General features: G+C 43.8%; 6 protein-coding genes across 6 annotated transcripts; 2 read left to right on the top strand and 4 right to left on the bottom strand.

Annotated features, from left to right (window-relative positions):
- Window positions 1-2,302: 2,302 nt before the first annotated feature.
- Window positions 2,303-3,265, bottom strand: O0I10_007104 (uncharacterized protein; the record flags this gene model as incomplete). The annotated part of the gene is made up of 1 exon (XM_058487124.1): window positions 2,303-3,265. The coding sequence occupies one exon, from the start codon at window positions 3,263-3,265 to the stop codon at window positions 2,303-2,305; it is 963 nt and encodes a 320-aa protein (XP_058342201.1).
- Window positions 3,266-5,289: 2,024 nt separating this feature from the next.
- Window positions 5,290-6,942, top strand: O0I10_007103 (uncharacterized protein; the record flags this gene model as incomplete). Its single annotated transcript, XM_058487123.1, has 2 exons — window positions 5,290-6,036; window positions 6,100-6,942. The coding sequence occupies 2 exons, from the start codon at window positions 5,290-5,292 to the stop codon at window positions 6,940-6,942; spliced, it is 1,590 nt and encodes a 529-aa protein (XP_058342200.1).
- Window positions 6,943-7,120: 178 nt separating this feature from the next.
- O0I10_007102 (uncharacterized protein) lies at window positions 7,121-9,947 on the bottom strand (the record flags this gene model as incomplete). Its single annotated transcript, XM_058487122.1, has 16 exons — window positions 7,121-7,407; window positions 7,469-7,581; window positions 7,632-7,715; window positions 7,780-7,913; window positions 7,972-8,179; window positions 8,236-8,360; window positions 8,425-8,540; window positions 8,596-8,682; window positions 8,736-8,766; window positions 8,834-8,855; window positions 8,917-9,274; window positions 9,339-9,378; window positions 9,448-9,461; window positions 9,547-9,677; window positions 9,743-9,857; window positions 9,938-9,947. 16 exons carry the CDS (start codon window positions 9,945-9,947, stop codon window positions 7,121-7,123), a joined length of 1,875 nt encoding a protein of 624 aa, XP_058342199.1.
- Window positions 9,948-10,344: 397 nt separating this feature from the next.
- On the bottom strand, window positions 10,345-12,099 carry O0I10_007101 (uncharacterized protein; the record flags this gene model as incomplete). Its single annotated transcript, XM_058487121.1, has 1 exon — window positions 10,345-12,099. The coding sequence occupies one exon, from the start codon at window positions 12,097-12,099 to the stop codon at window positions 10,345-10,347; it is 1,755 nt and encodes a 584-aa protein (XP_058342198.1).
- A 1,793-nt stretch (window positions 12,100-13,892) lies between these two features.
- Window positions 13,893-17,069, top strand: O0I10_007100 (uncharacterized protein; the record flags this gene model as incomplete). Its single annotated transcript, XM_058487120.1, has 8 exons — window positions 13,893-14,110; window positions 14,184-14,397; window positions 14,459-14,540; window positions 14,597-14,810; window positions 14,870-15,270; window positions 15,334-16,086; window positions 16,147-16,899; window positions 16,963-17,069. 8 exons carry the CDS (start codon window positions 13,893-13,895, stop codon window positions 17,067-17,069), a joined length of 2,742 nt encoding a protein of 913 aa, XP_058342197.1.
- Window positions 17,070-17,286: 217 nt separating this feature from the next.
- O0I10_007099 (uncharacterized protein) lies at window positions 17,287-18,830 on the bottom strand (the record flags this gene model as incomplete). Its single annotated transcript, XM_058487119.1, has 3 exons — window positions 17,287-17,926; window positions 17,980-18,442; window positions 18,503-18,830. The coding sequence occupies 3 exons, from the start codon at window positions 18,828-18,830 to the stop codon at window positions 17,287-17,289; spliced, it is 1,431 nt and encodes a 476-aa protein (XP_058342196.1).
- Between the last annotated feature and the right edge of the window lie 1,197 nt (window positions 18,831-20,027).

Here is a 20,027-nt window from a genome sequence, read left to right as displayed (position 1 = left end):
AAGTGGTCTTTGTTCATTGCCAAGTAGCTAGACCCTGGAGAGCCAAAGATGCAGAAGGACTTCTTGGTGTAACGGAGCCATTTTGCATGATTGGAATGACCAATGTACGATACCATATACACCATCTATGATTGGCAGCTAACATCCACTTCCTCACAATCGGCACTGTTGTTAATTCTATTACATGTGAACACTGCTCCTGCTCCAGCCGATCATTTCCATCATCCAAGTTTCTTGATCCGAGCCGATTTGGGTGAGCTACGCCCAAACAGAGAATGTGTCAATTCTTGAAAGACCGACCCTGCGAATGTCTCCGTCATTCAAACTTTTGGACGCTCTCGTTCTAAATTTTCAAATGAAGCGTGAGGTTTTTATTTGAAAAAAGTGGATCAGCATGCTCGGAGCACCATACTGACTAATTTTCAAGTTGGAAGTGAGCAACTTCGGGGCGGTGGGCCGTCCGCTCTTTTGTTCCCATCATCCACCGTTTGGACCACCTCGCATTTTAAATGTTCATAATGAAGTGTATGGTTTTTAAATGAATGAAGTTGATCAGCATGTTACAGCGAACCTTCTGACAAAGTTTCATGTTCGAAATGGGGAATCCCAAGGTAATACATACTATTTCGATCAATCATGAATCCGGGGCTGACCTCCATTTCCGACTTACATAGTAAACCCACATTGCACCCTCCCATTCCAGTTTTTCAAATGTACATGATGTCTTTTTTAATACAACATTGATCAGCATGTCCAAGAGCATCTTGTGTGAAAGTTTCAGGTTCGAGAGGGGGCAAACTCAATATCATGGTGTGATGTACAGTGTTCATGCATTTATACAGGAGGTGTCCGACCCATTTATTTTCCACTTCTTCCACTCTCAGCCCCTTGCCTCTTCTTCGCAATCTCAACTGTTGCTCATTCATGTATACAACTACCACCTGCGAACGATTGTCCTGCTCCAGCCCATCATGTCAATGCTACGAATGTCTTGATCCGATTGTCTTTGACTGAATGGCAAGTCCATGGCGAGTACAGCCCACTACAGCACCCGTGTTCCTTGACACCACACCTTCTCTTGTACAATCCACGACCACGACCAATCATAACAGCAGTTGCAATTAGTAAGGACTCTTCTCCAATGACTCGTGTGGTGTTCAAAGCCTTGTCACTCTACTACAACACACGCTCTTGCACGCTCCTCTGCCACAACCAAACGTAACAGCAAGGTCTTTATTCCATCGTCTCAAGTTACTTGCAGCAACCTGTCTTACAGCTTTTCTTTACGTGAACAGCAGAAAGTCATTATATGAGAGCAGGCTTTTAAGCCGTGCAGCAGCTTGCTTTGATACATACGGATTACTATTGATGGGGCGCCATATCAGCTATCAAGCACACCGCAATACAAGCAATCTTCACCTGGTTGAGCTGCGATAGGAGATGCCCAAAAAAGAGATGAGCCAATAGCTGTATGGGAAAGGAAGCAATATTGGATTTGCAATGGCTATGAGGGATGGATGGAATCAAGTGCAGCGATGAGGAATCCTGGAATGTTGCTTTGGTTACTTGACACGTCGTCATCATGAACAATGAAACATAGCACGTGGTTACGGCTGAGGATGATGATGATTTGGATGGGATCGACGAAAGGGGTTGTACAGTCATGGATGATATTTGGAGTACTCGAGTCAATGCTATGCAGCAGCTATTTTGCAATCATGGATGAAGGATGATTATGACGGCAGCAACCAAGAACACAATGACACGATTATCCCTGCCCCCTCTATGTGATTCACCCCACCCTCTTCAATGCGCTGTTTCCTTATCAAATTTACTTTATAAACATCTATACCATCATGACCTATTCTTCGACTTTGTCAATGAATGAAAATTCGGTTCAACATAGGATTTAGAAGGGTATCATACTATCAGCTCATATGTGCAAGATGTGGATCACTTGGTTGGCTTATGGATTGAAAGGAGGCATAGAAATTCAAAGGTCGGGAAGCAATATTGGTTCATTCACATCATCGTGTCGACATGCTTTTGTTCTCGTCAAGTCATTATGTACATCCATTGGTAGTGGTAATCAGGGCATCTGGGAAGTTTGGACTACAATAGGTGATGTAGCTACGTTGTGGATTTGATTGAGCGTCAAACTTTTATTATTACACAGACGAGTGTTTGCGTCAAAGGTGGTGATGGGGTATATTATTAAACTTGAGCATCGACAATAATTATCAGACTTTTTAGGAAAAGAGAAAAGAAATAAGCATGAGGGGGGTTGTTGTTGGGCATAGGATTAGGATGGTGGTGGTGGTGGTTGGGGCATGTGATCATTGGTGGTGGACCATAACATTGGTGTATATTGTTGAGACGGCGTAACAACATCCATGTTGTAGCATGTCAAGCTGTACAAGGCTGGGTCACTGAACATGTCAAAGAACATCGGATCTTGTGGCATATAGAAAAATGGTGATGCTGCTGGATCCTCGTCCATTGGCGTAGTCACACCTCCGGTGGCTGCTTGTTCTGTTGTAAAAGCCATTTGCATGGTCGTTGCCGAAGCTGCAGCAGCTGCAGCAGCATAGGCTGCCATTGCTTCACTTTCATACGTAAACATCATATCCATCGGCTGCTGTTGTGGTGGTAGATCAACAGGCTGATGCTGTTGCTGTTGATGAATTATTGGAGTAGTATGGTTAAAATAGTTTTGTTGATCCGGAACAATAGGTGGTGATGGTAATGATGGTGATGGAGATAAGGTATCAATGGCCGATGATATCGGTGTCGACAATGGAGCTTCTGCTCCCGGTGTTTCTTTGTTATATGCTTCTTGTGATTTCAACTCCTTGAGCTTTTTCTCAAGCTTGACAATTTGACGCTCGAGATGAACAACTTGAAGACCAAGATCGTCGTATGCACCGAGTAATTCTTTTTCTTTTTCACTTAGTCGCAATGGATTGCGTAGACGCTCCATTTCAGATTCGCTACTCGCATAGGCATGTTGTAAGCTGTCAAACATGACATTGATTGTGGCGAGTGTGTCATATGTAAATGTGAGCTCAGATTCAAGTTTGACTATCTCTTGTTGTTCTGAGGGAAGGGGTGCTGGGCACGTGGATGATGACGAGGGGGTAAGTTGTGGCGTGGTAGCTGTAGTGTGATGCTTATGCATGTTCCCTGATTCGGTAGTGTGATGAGCTGCCCATTTAAGTGTTCGTGGCATGCCATTATGTGATGGAACAAGAACAGTTGTCGACATGATGATGTGTGAGTGGGGATGTGAGAAAATGCGGTAAAGAGATAAACGAGGATGACGGTGGGGAACAAAAAAAAGATGGCATTGACATGTCAAGCTTATATATAATTCCCAAGCCAACCCCCATCAGTGTGAACCCCCGTTTGGGTCTCTCCCCCCCTATGATGAAGTACGATCCAAAAAGGGAGATCAACGCAGCTACGTAATTGACCTCCTCACCCTGCATGAATGCCGCGTGTAATCCCATTATTAATTTTAGCCGTGCTCCTAGCAGACCCCTGATTTACACACGGCCTGTCGTCTATTGTTATCCCTTTGCCATATTGTCACTATATGCTTTCTTCATTATTGTCAATGGCAAAGCGGTGGTATGTGCGGATGCGCCACTTATCTCCGTTTTGCGTAACCCCGATGGGTAACATTAACGCCGACTTTTCGGGATGCAGCCGTTGTTTCTGAGCTTATTGTTGTTTGTGCCACATTGAACTCACACACAGCACAGATATACGCATGCACATCATTTGGCTGTAGCAGTAGATGCTGTCATCTCATGTACACCCAAAAATGCCTGTGCGTCCTTACATTTTCAGATAAAGCTATGCGTACAATTTGTTCTAGAATACTGCTCTGCAACACAACAGCCACATTCAATGAAGATGATGACGCCAGCTTTTGTTGATAGGATGCAGCTTGTGATAGATGGTGGCAAGTACAGGTCACATCTCCTCCATGATTGACTTTTTGGCTGCACCGTCACCACTCCCTTGTTGCCCTGACTTTTGAAAAGGTATAAAAGACGCGTCTTTTTTCTTCAACTTTTACATTTCTTCCCTATCAACGCCTATCATTTATTGCTTCTTTTACCCAACACCTCTTTTCTTTTCCTTTTCAGAATCCAACATAAATGAGCTCCCTAATTGACTTATGCAGCTATACAACATTAAACGTGATGCGCATTACATACAGCAGCAGCATAAATGAAACCAAGACAATGATGGCGTTGATGGTGGTGGTGTGTGTGTAGGACGATGCATGGGCCCTCGGAATGGAATTTGGATTACATGCATGGTCAATGAAGGATTGATGATGGGTAGCGATAACATTACGTCAAGATATTAAAGAAGTTTTTCATGCGGGGTGTGCAAGGGCAAACAAAAGACGTAATGTGTGCATGAAGCATGATGATGCCACAATGCATTATGATGTCATAAGAGATCGTTGTGTGTATATCGGGAAGATATGATGTCATGGTATGCCTTAAATAGTAATCCCGTCAGACAAGCTGTGATAAGGGTGATATTTGGAGAGGGATGTCATAGGTAAATATGTGTGAGGTGCGCCTCATTCCGGGGTGGCGGAATGGTGTCATTGACGCTTTGGCCACACATCATTTACCACTTTTGCATCATTCCTCTGCCTCCGTGTCCCCCTTCTTTTTCATCATAGCAGCCACATACATGCGTCCCCATTCACATCATACTCGCACGCTGTTGCTATGACGTTACCACCCACCCCTTATCCCTGTTATTTCATTCACTTATCCCCTGCCAGGATGTTGTGCTTTCCTTCCAAGCTCATACTTGCCCTTGACACTGCTGCTGTTTTCATCCATCCGTTGTTTCAGTTTCTTTTTGGTAAAACACGCTGCGTTCCTCTTTTTTTTTCTTGTTGTCATGTCAACCCTTCTTTTCCTTGGTATTCAATGACAACGTTCATCCTATCATATACATATGATCATTGCTCTTGACGATATTATTGATAGACAATGACCACCCTTTTATTCCCCATTGCTATGCTGTGACAGTAGAGGGTCATTGGTACACTCCTTCACTGCAAGAGCCATTGGCGTCGTTGTGTGACACCAACATCACATGTGTAATATCAAAGCAGCCAGTCAAAACAGAGCAAGAAGGCGTTGAAACGTTCGCTGTTTTTTTTATTCCTCTCTCACGGATAGTTGACTCCGTATTCCTTTCACACATTTATTCACTTCTCCGTTCCTTTCTTTAAGTACTTATTCCCCTTACATGTCAGTGGCACAGCCAGACACTAAAACTACTACCTCCACCACCTTCACCACCAAGAATGGCACAACGACGGTGCATTTGCCCTTTCTCGAACTCGTGATTCGACATGCCAAGCAAGGGATTGACCAAATCAAGACCTGGACAACTTGGGAACAACCTCAAAATGCCGTCCTTGCTCTTGCATTCTGGTGCTTGCTGTGTCTCCATTTCTGGACCGTATTGATTTACATTGTGCCCTTGCTGCCTCTTTTATGGACGATGCAACGGTGGCCAACACCAACGACTGAAAAAGACAAGGATAGCAACCGTAATAGCAGCAGCAGCAGCAGCTTGTATCAGCAACATATTGATGTATCAGTGATCGATTGCGTGGTTGCCCTTGAGAACATGATCCAAACAGCAGTGGAGTCCTTGCAATGGGAAAAGCATCCAAACAAGACCAAGAGGATGTTCCTTGTGTTGGTGTATGCATATGTATGTTGGGTGACAGCACATCAGCTGGTCGATACGTGCCATGTTGTGATGGTTACGGGCGTATTGGTGTTGACTTGGCAAAGCCCATGGATGATAAAAGCACGCGAATCTGCAAGATACCCTTTATCCATTCTCACCGCCATTTTCCTTGGTTCGGTCCAGACCCATTCAGACACTTGCAGCTTGGCACACCATGCATTGGCTCATCAAGATAAAGTGATGCGACGAGCAACCAATAATCCAGACTTTGTATTTGTTTTGGTGGAAAATCAGGTATATATCAGGTTGTATTGGGAGAGGGAAAGAATGACATGTATATTCATGATCATTGCTTAGCGTTATCTTGGACAATGGCAAAGCCCTAGTCTTCCATTCGACTTTGCTCCATGGACCGATGAAGCAGGCTTTCCACTGCAACCGAAATCAACATTTGCTCTTCCTTCCTCAGTGGTTCAAACAGTAGCAGCGGATGCCGAATACAAAAAGACCTGGACATGGCAATGGATGGATCCCGAATGGCGTTTAGAGGATGATGAACAAGGCAAACGTGATGAACTTGGATGGGAATATGGTACAATGGTGTGGACAATGTTTGACCGGGTCAACAAGGGATGGCTCTCAACTCGTCGTCGTCGTTGGATACGTCGTGCTACCATTGAATATCGTGTCGAGGTGACCAATTCTAAACTCGCTTCCACATCTTCACCTTCTTCACCAAGACCTACTTCTATTATTACAACATTGGAATCTGCTGATACCAACCATGCTATAATCAACAGCAACAACAATCATCAACGTCCACCATCAACATCTTTCAATCATTCATCATCTCCTATCCAATCTCCAACAACACAAGCCTTCTATGTCGATAGTGTTACCAGCCCTACTGTTAGCCCTCGCACGAGTACAGCATCTATTTTCAGACAAGAAAGCGCACGAAGAGACACATTTGGAATTCCTCGCATGAGTCAATCCACAATTACCGTGAATGATCATAATAACAGCTCTTCTATCACACGCTCACGATCCACCAGTCTTTATTCAACACCTGCCATTGGCGATAATACCACCACTACTTCACTCGCTTCGACAGTATCGGATAACAACAACAAGCGTATTAGCCGCGAGCCATCCAAGAAACGACGTGAAGCTGTTTGGAAAAGTATAGTGCGTACTTGATAGTAGGGTTCTTTATAATATTATATCCATTGTTCATTACTCTTTATTCCATTGTGTGTGTATGGGTTTGGGAAAATTGCTATCCGGGCTTGGCATTGACATGTGAAGTATTTGATTACCCCACACCATTCCCTGGGAGATTCCCTCTGCTTTCCCCATAATCCATCTTTCTTCTATATTAGAGCTTGGCTTTTCCTTGCTTTACTTGCTGTAACTCTTTTGATCCAAAGGGAGTATAGGTGTCACCCACCAGCCAATACAAGGGCTGATCTTCAGGCACATTGTCAATGCCTTGCTTCTGCAGCTCATACTTTTGTTGCTTGAAAGTGCCAGTGATTGTCATCTCGGGAAGGAATCGCAAGAAGCGTGGGATAGCATAGCGTGGCAAGCGTTTGCTCATGTGCTGATACAGGTCACTCATGTCAAGACTCGTGACACCTGGTTTGAGAACAATGGCTGCCATGCCTATTAAAATTTGTGTGTAAGAGAAACGACAACGTTACAATAATAAATCCTTTGTGCGTACCTGCTCGACCATCATGATTGGGGACAAGTGTACCATACACATTCACTTCGGCAATTCCTGGATAATTGGACATGGCATGCGAGACTTCTGTTGTTGCCACATTCTCACCGTGCCTGTGTTACATGCATAAGAATCTTCCCTATTCCAATCAATGGATCCTTACCATCTAAATGTATCCCCAAGTCGATCATCAAAGTAATAGTACGAGTTCTTTTCGTACCGGATCAAATCACCGGATCGAAAATAACTATGTACGAGAGGAACATGATGAATAAAAAGAGGCAGGTGACAAAGTATAGAATAGTACTTACGCGTCACCTTTAATGAATGCATCCCGTAAGATCTTTTTGCTGGTTGCCTTTTTGTTTTCAAAGTACCCAGTAAATGGCGTAAGATCGAGATTATCAAAGCGTGCAATGAATTCACCAGATTCACCAGGGGCACACTACAATGGAATACTAACGTTAGGCAACAACATTGCTTTTCCCAAAGACACACAATACCTCGACGCAAAATCCTTGCTTGTTTCTATATGGCTCTTGGGTGATTGGATCAATCTTGATAATCTTGGTACGGCCACGAGATAACAAACGCATCAACAATCCATGCTGGCCAATAGCCCCAGCTCCTTTGCCATCTTTGCTGTTGATGAAAAAGATACCCAGCCCTTCGGTAGCTGCATAAAACTCTACCACATTACGGATGCCAAAGCTATATAAAATCCATTAGCGGCTTGTCTCCATGGATACAACGATATGTATACTTACCGCTCCCGCATAGGTTTCCACACCTCGTATCGCATGCCATTGCCGAAAATAAGGCGAAGAGAATGTTTTTTCTCGAGTGGATGAGGTGGTTGGTTGACCAAGTATCGGCAAAGCTCTCCAATGTACTGTCAAAAGCCAATGTGTGAGTATAGGTGAAGGACTTCCTCTCCTATGTATAGAATTACGTACGTGAAAAATGGTCACTTTGTATTTGTAAATGTCATCCCAAAAGCGGCTGACTGAAAACTTGCGAGCAATGACAATTGAGCCGCCACCCACCATAGTAGCTCCTAGAGACACAATCACTATGCGTCTTTTGATTAATCGTCATTGTTGACTTTAAATCCAGAGACAACTTACAACCAGAGCTGTGGAACATTGGAAGGCATGTATATGTGATATCAGTGGAACGCGTTTGTGCCATAGCTGCCATAGCCCAGCAACTGACTATGATACATGATTAGTCTCAAATATCGATGTTAAGGACGTTTTGTACTTACGATTCGTCCTATAATGTGTCAAGATAGCAGCCTATGTGGAATGGGTATACATGCATTAGAAAGCTGTGGGGCGTTTAAAACGACGCTCGTGTTCTTACCTTTGGCATGCCTGTAGTACCGCTGTCATTGAACGAAATGAGCATCAGCATTGTATAATGGTATCACTCTCTTTCTTATATACCTGGTATAGATCAATAATGCGGGATCTTCAGGGCCTTCGACTTTGAGCAACTTTTTGTCCGTGTCATCAGAGCTAAACCCGGCTAGGATTTCCTCGGTGATCATGGGGAACTTGTCCGTGTAACCTTCGCCATAACCATACACAGCGACCCCATCCAGGCTGCTGGCAGCCATTTGAACTTGCTCAGTGTATTGTGGGTCGAACAAAAATAGGCGTGCTTTTGATACTTGGACGCAATGCACCAGCGACTCCCCATTGAGATTGGTATTAAGCAAAGATGGTATAGCTCCAATTTTTAGAATGGCAAGCCAAGTCACCATAAACAGCGGGTGGTTTGGATGCATCATGCAAACCACATCTTTTTCACACATGATACGTTGTTAGTCATTGCATTCACCCTTTCCCATTTGAAATCCATATACCTCTTGGCTTGACATTTTGAGTGGTCAACAACCAACGTGCCTATGAAACGACGATGGTTATATAAGATGGACTCTTTTTCGTAATGGTATGACTATCTCCTACACTTACCAAACGATTTGATGCTATTTTAAACAAGTAAAGAGGCCGATGTGTGGAGCAAACGAATTAACACCTTGCATAATAGGGTTTGTACCTGCATGATGTTACCTTGTTCAACTTGTCGAAAAGTGTATGTTTTATCCTCAAAGTAAAGAAAGATGCGATCGGGTGTTGCCTTAGCCTTTTCTTCGAAACGATAATAGAGATGCTCGCGTTGTTGTCGAATAGCTGCTCGCACCCTTAATTTTATGCATTGATGGGTTAATTCTACGAGGTAGCAGAGCGTTGTTTACAAGATCATTACTTGAGTGCAGAACCAAGAGCTACTCGCAGCTGATGAAAGTCGTTTCGGATATGGGTACTTGAGTCAAGAATGTATCCACCAAGGACGCCACCGGCAACAGCCGTGGCAACTGTCACTGTAATATGATCGTCATGTTAATCTCCGCAGTGCTACAATCATCATACCCAGGTTGAAATGGTGCTCGTATGTACGTACCAGGATCCATGTTTGATTGTTAGCAAGTGAGAGAAAAAGAGCAATTGAATGTTATCATAGAGTTTGGATTTCCAGAGGTCTTTTAATCTCCCACGTGTGCGTAGGTAAGGAGTGTGTGGATGAATCATCAGTTTCCCGCGATGCAATGACAAATAGGGAAAAAGCTCCCTGTATAACATACCCCACACAATAAATGCCGCCCTGCCATGAAAATCACACACGCACCGATACTCACTCACGTACAAATATGCAAGCCATCATGCACAATGAAAGTCAAAGTTCTTATTACGACAACTTGTAAATAACACAGTAGCACGCGATACTATTATCTTATGGTTGAATATCATAAAGGGAAGGGGGAATGCAAGGAAAAGAGATGAGGATGACTATTATTATTGCTATTGCTACTACCACAGGATATCGACGAGATTGCTTAAGCGCAATGCACCAACAACACCCAACATAAAGAGAGATGAACCTTGGTATAACCATTTCTCGTTGACAGCGCCATAGACCCATTGCAAACCGTAAATGAATTCGAAAAGATACAAGTAAATCCATTCCTGCTGCCAGCCCATGAATACCGTTATAGGAAGAAGGGCAACGAGGATTGTGCATGCCAAAGATCGCAAACCTTGAGCGTGTTCTTGCATAGATTCAGTGGCTAAAATCCAAAAGAAGCCAAACAAGAAGCTGATGTAGCAAATACTTGAGCCAAGATCGTTGATTTCGGAAAATTGGGGATGAATCAAGGGCCAAACAGCGATAGGCACGATCGAAGCAAGGTAAACGAGGATAGTGAACAAGACGATACGAAACGTACGATTCTTGACAGGCGTGATACACACCATCCAATCATCTCTTGCTGAACCCGTAAAGGCGAGTTGAACACGACCCACGGACCAATTAAGACTTGTACCCATCTTCAATGCGCTTCCACGATAGCGCGCCGTCAACAAGCGGCCCACATACATGCATGTGATAGGACCCATACCACTAAGGAACATGATACCAATGGAGATCATCAACTCGAGAAATAGCGTGTAAAAGATATGGACATCTTTAGGCTGGATATCGGCAAGTCGTGACCTTGAAGTGCTCTCAATCACAAGCCCTGAAGAATAGCCAACTTGGAGCGGTGCTGGTAGATCCGATACGTCGCTTATCAATTCATGCGCCACTGCAATATTGTATCCCATGGCAATCAGTGCTTGTTCTTCATAGATGCGTCGTGACATTTTAACAGCGCGTACAATGCCAAAGTAAATGATGAATGCACGTGACACGTCGTAGATTGAATAGGGCGTTGATTCACCAGGTACATCGAATGCATTGAGTTTGAGCCGTTCAAGCATGGCTGGGATACGAGAATGAATACGATCCATGGTTTCATTACGTCGTGTAGCATCTTCCTGATCCTCATCATCCTCGCTCGCTGATAGCTTTTTGATCAATTCATTGGGGTGCATGGTGTCTTTTCTTAGCAGCGTCAGGATAGCATCATCCGATTGGAAAGTCAATAGCCGTATCCGATCAATAATACGTCGATCCCATTCGTTTGTTTCGTCACTTTTCACCACCTTGTCACACATGCTATCGATCATTTCGGCGCACAACTTGATTGCCTGCAGATTGGTAATACCACGAAGGCGCTTTGTGAGGTCATCTGATAAAAACTCAATAGCACGCCCATCGATTTCTTGTCGGAGGATACATTCAGGTCGATGCACTGCCTTAAACGCCTTTCCATCCGTGTGCTGATAATCGGTCACCAAAGAATAAAACATGTTGGGGAGGATAGGACAACGAGGTTCTGGAGTCATAAGACATCGGCCATTTGGAAGATACTCCTGTGGATCCTCTTCATTGATACATTTGGGCACAAAGGTCTTCCCATCCAACAGAATATAGCTGTAAGGCATACGTCGCGTATGAAATGACATGATCATCATCCGTATCCACCGTGTATCAAGTCCAATCACGACGTTTGTGCCAGATAATCCATTTTCAATCAAACGATTCGTAAAAGTCAATAGCACGTCGCAAAAGGGAAGCTCATCCACGTATCCAGCCTGTGATCCACTTCGTAGTGCAGCAGCTGCACCAAGCACAAGACTCAGTGTCCAGTTGGATAAACTTGTCGCATGCAGCAATTGTGTCATAATGTCGCTAAGGCGTCAATGTGGAAGAAACGGAGAGAGCGCGAGAGAGAGCAAGATCTGCCCAAATGTGAGCATTGTGGTCATTGCTAGAATGAAGCGAGAGTATGCAAAAATACCTTTGAAGCTCCAAGGGGTTGTTGATATGAATAAAGGGACGTCCAAGTAGAGGCTTTATGCCGAGGGAGGGGTCATCCAATGGAAATATGAGAAAGGCAAGTTGGTGTTGTTGTTTTGTTTCGGCCTGATTGAGAATAACAGAAGGCCAAGATAAGAAAGAGCGCGACATTGTTTACCAAATGTTCCTTTAAATATCAACAGTACATATATGACCATAGTTACGGGTATCCATTTTGGATGAAAACCCGTTTGTGTCTTACAATGACGACTCTCCCGACATAGGGCGGGAATCGCTTAACACGTGCAGCCCCCTTCAACAAGCAGATTGTTACATATTATAACAATGAATCATTTATTCTATCAACGATACTCGCCTTTATATGCTGTAGAATGAAAAGTTCAATGAGATTCACATGTTACAGAAGATGTTAGTTGCTCTTTTCTTTGGGTGTTTCAGACAGAGGAAACATGCCTCATTAGCACATCAAATAAGCAAATACCAATGTGCGGGAGGTAAACTGACATGCAAGCGATCGCTCTCCTCCGCCGCCGCCGCCGCCACAGTTATCCTTTTAAGAGTGATCAGCGAAAATGGCATTAAGCTGGGTACAGGGTACTTAGCCTTTTGGCTTGCTTAGCTCCGTCACAAGGTAACATTATTTCCGTTAACATGGTAACTTGATAAAATATGTTTTTTTCGTTTGTAAATGATAGTGCGCACGGGCTCAAGTATTTTGTTTTGGTTCCATTACATTTCTTCTTCCCGTGATCCGAGAATGATCTCAACGCCGCAATTCTTCCCAAATGCTGTATTTGTTGTACAACCTTCTTACCGTAGAAATGGCATGCATATCTTCTAACTTGTTGTCGCCATTCGAGTATCGCGTGGCACAAGACGGGTCCCTGCATCAACAAAAACATACATAATGATCAAATGAATGCATTTCAATGATCGGATGTCCTCCCGTTGGTCTCACAATCTTCTCAGAGAATCCTGGAATTGGTCAAATGAGTACTTGTTGCACATATAGGTTTGGGAAGAGATAAGCAAAGATAACCAGACTTGATGTTGTAGTAGTCAGCTGGTCTAAAGTTTAAAAACAGGACCCTTGACTATGGACGTATGTATGTACACGATGAGGGTACACGAAGATGAGGGTACTTGGATGAGGAGGCACCCGGTAATCAAATACAAGCTTCCAACTGTTAGCATTCGAATGCATCACACTGCAAGCTGTGTTATCCTCAGGACAACGTATAGCACTGGGGATTGAAAAAGGTGACATTGGAAACCTGGTCGAGAATGGGTAGATCAGACAAAGAAAAGATTTAATGAGGGTTGTTATGAATACAGGGAAGAGAGAGAAAGAGAGAGATGACATGTAAAAGTAAACAATACGAATTGATAAATAAGCTATCTTGTTATTCCCAATTGAGAACGTTGGTATATGGCAGATCCAGCAATGGTTGCTATGGATGATTTGCATGATTGAGAACCCGCCGCCGCCCGCTCCACTGGCTGGCTGTCAGCAAAGCTGAAGATTTTTTCTCGGCTGGGTAGGTTTGACCTTCTTTGTGCTTGACATTTTCCGATCGTCCACACCGTCTCTCTCTTTGTCCCTCCCTTACGCCATTGCAGGTCCCGTTCCCGTTTAATTGACGATCTTGAATACAGCATGGTGTCAACAACAGTACCAGCAAAGAACAAAGCGGCTCGACCACAACCCAATGGCAAGGTGCCCGCCAAAGCCCCAAAGAAAAAAGATCTCGTCAACAGCAAACCAACAAAAAAGGCAGCACCATCGCGATTGTCACAGCATGAATCGTTAGTGGTTACCAAGCGAACAGGTGGCCGATTCAGTGAGCGTCCTATCGAGTTTACAAAGGATTCGAGGTAAATCAACAAACCCCACCACCCCATGGAGACGATCTGCAACCGATCCACTCAACTCTCGACCGTAAAATAGATATTTGTTTGCATGCATTGGTTCCTCGGTCAAGATTTGCAGTGTAGCTACTGGCTCAGCTGTCAAGATGCTATCGAAGGCTGGTTCACCCGATGCTCACACTGATCAAATCACTCGTGTCTTCCTCAACCCACGCAATCCATTGCAACTGTATACCGCTAGTTTGGATGGTACGATCAAGCTCTGGGACTACAATGACGATGTGCTTTTGAAGGTATGTGTTGTGGGATATGGAAAATAGTGGTATGGTGCATGTCTAATGGGATGTGTAATAGACGATTCGTATCAACAAGCCTGTTCAAGATATGGCATTTGGCTCCGATGAACCCGATTTCATGTATATTATTGCTGATAAGAGTAAGTGCTTTCATGAACGTGTATCTATGGAATAGGTTACTAATCTACGTAAGTAGAATCCGAGGATAAGAAGCAGAGCCAGCTATTCCGTTATTATCTTGGATCGGATGAGACGTTAGCAAAGAAGCGCCGTCAGCATGTGATGGATGTTCAAAAGTTCAAGGATCTTGATGTCTCTAAGGATGGGCAATACGTTGCTGTGGCTGCTGGTTCTTCGGTGCACGTTTGGGATGTGAACGGCAATAATGGATCAGAACATCAGATTTACAGGTAATATTATTGATTGGGAAAACAACAAGGAGGATATTAATGGAAGTTTTGGGATATAGATGGGATTTTTCACCTGTGACCAAAGTGCGATTCAATCCTACTGCTGCATGCTTGGCTGTTGGTGATGTTGCTGGACGAATCATTCTCAACCATTACACGCCTCAAACGATGCGTAAGCCTCGTACGACAACTCATCACTGGCACAGCAACGCCGTCACTGCACTCGAATTCATGCAAGATGGTCTTTATATGATCAGTGGTGGTAGCGAAGCTGTATTGACGTTTTGGCAATTGGATACGGGTCATAAGCAATTCATGCCACGTCTTGGCGGTGAAATCATGTCTATTTCCATTTCTCCCAATCACAAGTACTACTGCGTGGGTTTAGCTGACAACTCCATCCGATTGATCAATGCTATTTCGCAAAAGATTGAACAAATCATTCAAGGCGTGCAACTTCGTAAGTTATTTTGGGATTGGTTCTGGTATATGCATGCATCATACTCATAAAGTATTTGAATAGATCCCTCTGTGAGAAATGGCAATAGCATTGTGCGCACAGGATTGGTTGTGGAACCTAGAAACCACTACATGGTATTGAATGGCATTCGGTCCAGCGTGCAATTCTTCAACTGCGTGTCGGATGTACACATTGCCGATGTGGAGGTCTCTCCTTCCAGTGCAGTGTGGCGATCAGGCGAGAAGCGACATATACCTTCCGAAGTTGAACATGTGGCATTCTTATCGAGTGGCGAATGGATGGCAACCGTGGATATGCGTAACGATAACGTGACAACAATGGAGCAGCATCTCAAGTTTTGGCAGTGGGATCCCAACACACAAGCTTATGTACTCCACACACGTGTTGACAAGCCTCATTCAGGAGCTATTACCTCGCTTACTTTCAACCCATCGACACGTCATGGTCCCATGGCAATCACGACTTCCAAGGATAAGACGTTCAAGGTGTGGCATTTGACATCACAACTTGGTAGAGCATATCAAGAAGGCGAGGTTGCATGGAATTGCCGTTCGGTTGGCATGTATCGCCATGATATCCCTCAATCAGCTGCATTCTCCGCAGATGGCAGTATTTTGGCAGTTGCCTTTAAATCCATTATTACCATCTGGGATCCTTATGCCAATTGCATTCGTCAAGTCTTGGCTCAGCCTTCTTCTGAACCTATTTCCACATTACGTTTCGCTGGCGATAGTCCTTATTTGGTGGCCGCATCTTCTGGATTTTTCGCTGTATGGAATATGCTCACTTGTACTGGTAAGTATCAAGCATTGATATGCAAAGGATCATATTTATTGACAATGTTTGTATGCATAGTTTGGTGGAGTTACAAGTTGTCTGCAAGCTATATTGCCGTAGATAAACAATCGTCCAAGATTGCTATCGCATGCAACCAACGCTTGATGGATAAGTCGCTTATTGTCACATTTGATGCCAAGTCGGCAGTACCTTTGGCTATGCACAAGGTGGATGAAGCATGTATAGGCCTTGCATTCTTGTCTCGTGATTCGGTGGAAGGTGGAAAGGCACACAGCGACATTGTGTACTTGACATGTCAATCGACATTCCATATTCTCTCTCCCAAGGCAACGGTTGCCAAGGAGACAGCCGAACAGGTAGCCACATCTTTGGATACTGCACCCGAAAAGAAGATGCTCGATGATATGTTTGGTTCGCGTAAGCAACTTCGTCAAGAATTGGAAGAGGAAGAGCGATCTCGAGTACAAACGGCAACCAAATTACGACAACAAGCCATGCAAAGAGAATCTGCTGATACTGCTGCACGGCCACACAATGATGAACAAGGTGCAGGAATGTCTGTATTGGGTGCACCAAGCCATGTGTTGCCAAGTGTGGAATCCGTCTTTGAATCCTTCATGGGTGCATTCATGGAACTGCGGGTCAGCAAAGAAAATGTTGATGATGGATTGGATCGTCGGGTCGAAGACATGGATGTGGATCAAGAGCAACCCGAATCTCAAGATGATGAAGATGTTTCCCCTTCACAAGAATCACTTGGTGAAATCCCATCATTAAGCACCTATTTTACAAGCATATCCAATGCCAAGGGTGAGTGTGTGTGTGTTATTGTGAGTGATTTGGCATGAGTTGACCCATATTTTCATTTTGTAGAAACCAATGGAGTAGCAAAAGGCACAGCAGCAAAACAAGACGCATCACCATCATCATCTGAAAGTGAGGATTCAGAGGACGAGGACCCAGCTGATATTGAGTGGTAGTTTATACTTATATCATCATCACACATACACGCACACATTTATATTTTCTTTCACGCCCATCCACATACAAACATCGTTTTCTTTGTTCTTGCACGCAACCATCACCTTTGTCATTCCCCTCTTTTCTTACTACACAACAATGAGCAACAATAACAACAGCATCCTTGCACCGTTCTTTCAAAAACTATAAACAACATGAAAAGATGTTCTATTTTATCTACAATGAAAAGGTATCTACTGGGACTACAATCTGGGGATCGCCAGCATTGAATGCGGCTTCACGTTCCAACATGATGCGTTTGGTGAAGCTGCTGGATTTGGCACAAACGCCTGGTTCTCCTGCCAAAAAGTATTGTGCACGCATAGCCACCAACTTGTCAACAATACCCAACACACTTGGATCGGCAGGTTTAGCGTAGGGTGGTACGGTAATGACATTCCAATTCTTGGCTGGTAGTTCGTCATAGGGTACAGGTTGGTTCTTGCGTTGTAAGGTGGTTACTGTTACGTCGACATGCTCATACAAGTATTGAATAGCATCATGGTGTTGCTGCTGAAGCTCGTTTAACTTGAATGACATGGACTCAGGGGTTGCTTTGGAGGTGCGTAAAAGATGCGGATAATCGGTCAGCAGGAATACTTTGAGAGGTTGCTGATGAATGGATTCAATCTCATGGATTTTTCGTACAAGGGACTCCGCACATGGCACCAAATTATCCAATGCTTCTAATCGCTCCATGCGCCAGTGAATAGCGACAAATGGCTGTAGTTGTTCAGCAATCTGATCAGCTAATTGCTCCCACCGATTGTTGTATGGTAATGGTATCTCCACCTCTGGATGCTCGATATAGCCAAATCTATGTCATACTTGTCATTAAAAAAGCTCGTTCCATTATCATCATGTTTTTACCTGCGATCGTAAAAGAGACTAATGACATCGACATCCTCTTGATTTTGTTGAAAGGCTTCCAATAGCATCTCCGTATAGTTGCCTACACGCTTGCTGAACATTTCTGGGTCTTCAAGTGTAAAGTGGGTCGGCGGATACGATGAATAATCGAGAAGATCCTTGAAGCAATTATTGGCGTTGTCGAGAAACTTGAAGTTGGGGTTGATGTCGATGGTCAATTCACGTGATGTGGGAATGGCATCAATCTCGCGTCGTTCGCTGATCCAATCTCGAAAGTCCTCCATAGTCAAATATCGAAAGAAGCGTCGATTGTTGTTGAGCCATGCATTATCATAATAGAAGCTGAAAGGAAAATGTCGACAAGCACCGAGATGTGAGCTGTGAACATTGGGTAATACGATCGTACGATCCAACGCACCAGATAAAAACGCGAGATGTCGAAAATGCTCTTGTGCCTTGGATTCTAGATGGTATCATTTAGCTTCTTTTTCTTAATATATACTCGCACACACACTCCCTCTACCTTGTTCAGTGATAGCAACAGGAAGAACAAACTGACACCGATCCCGACCACAATACTTGAGATCAATTTGACGTCGACGAGCTTCTCGTTCTCGTTGCTGTAGTAATGCACGATCCACATGTAGAACGGTTTCTAGTTGACCGGCACCATGTTGCTCTGGTTTAATGTACTCGGACGCGAGATTAGGTCGTTCGGAAGACAAAGAGTCGGCAGCTGATGAGGATGGTGAAGTAGAATGTCGAGAGAATAGTATATAGTATAGCACGATAGCCACTATAAATAAAAGTACTATATATCTCCTTAAAGAGCGTTGGGCTACCAGTGGCATGTGTTGAAGGATAGTATGAAAGGAAAGGAAGGATAAGTGAGAGAATGGCTGCAACAAAGAACAAAGACTGCAAGTGTTGAAGTAGCCTGTGTCACAACCTAATGTGAAACGACACTTTCAGAGCGAGTGAGAGCGGCACTTTAAATCTCTGCCAAGCGCCTTCACTCGCTTTTCCTTTCGTTTTCTAGACATTCATATTCATGCCATCTGTCCATTTGTCACCCACTGGGTATTAGGCTAACACACTTTATTTATACTAGCTCTTAGTCATTGGCATTTCCATGGCAACAAGAACGTTTATATCATTACGCCATTGCTGCCAGAGTTTCACCTTCCCCTGTCTTTTTTATTTTCTTTTCCTTTTATCATTTGTGAAAAAACACTATCTTAAGCATATAAAATTGGTCATTTCAATTGTCATTGTTTCACTCTCGAATTGTAGCTCCAATGTTCACCCAATGTTTAATGAAAAGAGCCATTTGTATAGTGTCCACAGGGTTTACTTGTACCCTACCATTTTGTTCCTCCTGCAATTGCTGGATACATTTTGATTGTACATCCAATTGAGTCATTGGCTAAGCCAAGAGAACGATTATTGGAAGCCATCTCTAATGGGAATGACAGCTTTCATGACTTCTTTGTACTTGTATTTCATATCGTCGCCCAGATACATCTCCGAAGTCTTGATTGTTTGGATTCCAAACGCTTTAATCCGTTGATAGCAGGCAAGACTAGCATTGGGGTTGGCTTGGGCATGCATGTACTTGGGTCACCTACAAAGGAGCCCCAAATTTCCCATCAGATTGAGAGGTTGCCTTTAGCCTACAAATATACCTACCACAAAGGGTCCATCAAGGAACACAGCCAAATGTCATTAGGCAGTAATGAGCCCACCAAGTGGTAAAGCAACAAAGTGGGCTACATAATAGATGAATGGATCATGAGTACCATCATTTTGGGGATTACCTAAAGACCATCCTTGAGACTTACCTGAGGCCATCGATGATGGTACGAATACAAGTAGAAGAAAGAAAGGGCGTATGATGGTGCTGGTGACAACAGCCTTGTTTATATGCGATTGGGCGTGGGTATTGTTGTCATGATGGATCGAACTGATAAAGTGGTCAAGCACCATGGAGCAATAAGCCAAAGTGATGGAAAAGTAACGGTTGATAAATTTGTAGGTGACATACTAAG

This window comes from Lichtheimia ornata (assembly GCF_029851405.1).
Source record: "Lichtheimia ornata isolate CBS 291.66 chromosome Unknown scaffold00033, whole genome shotgun sequence".
Taxonomy (NCBI): domain Eukaryota; kingdom Fungi; phylum Mucoromycota; class Mucoromycetes; order Mucorales; family Lichtheimiaceae; genus Lichtheimia; species Lichtheimia ornata.
Note: the sequence above shows the minus strand (reverse complement) of the source record. Positions and strands in the feature narration are given on the sequence as shown.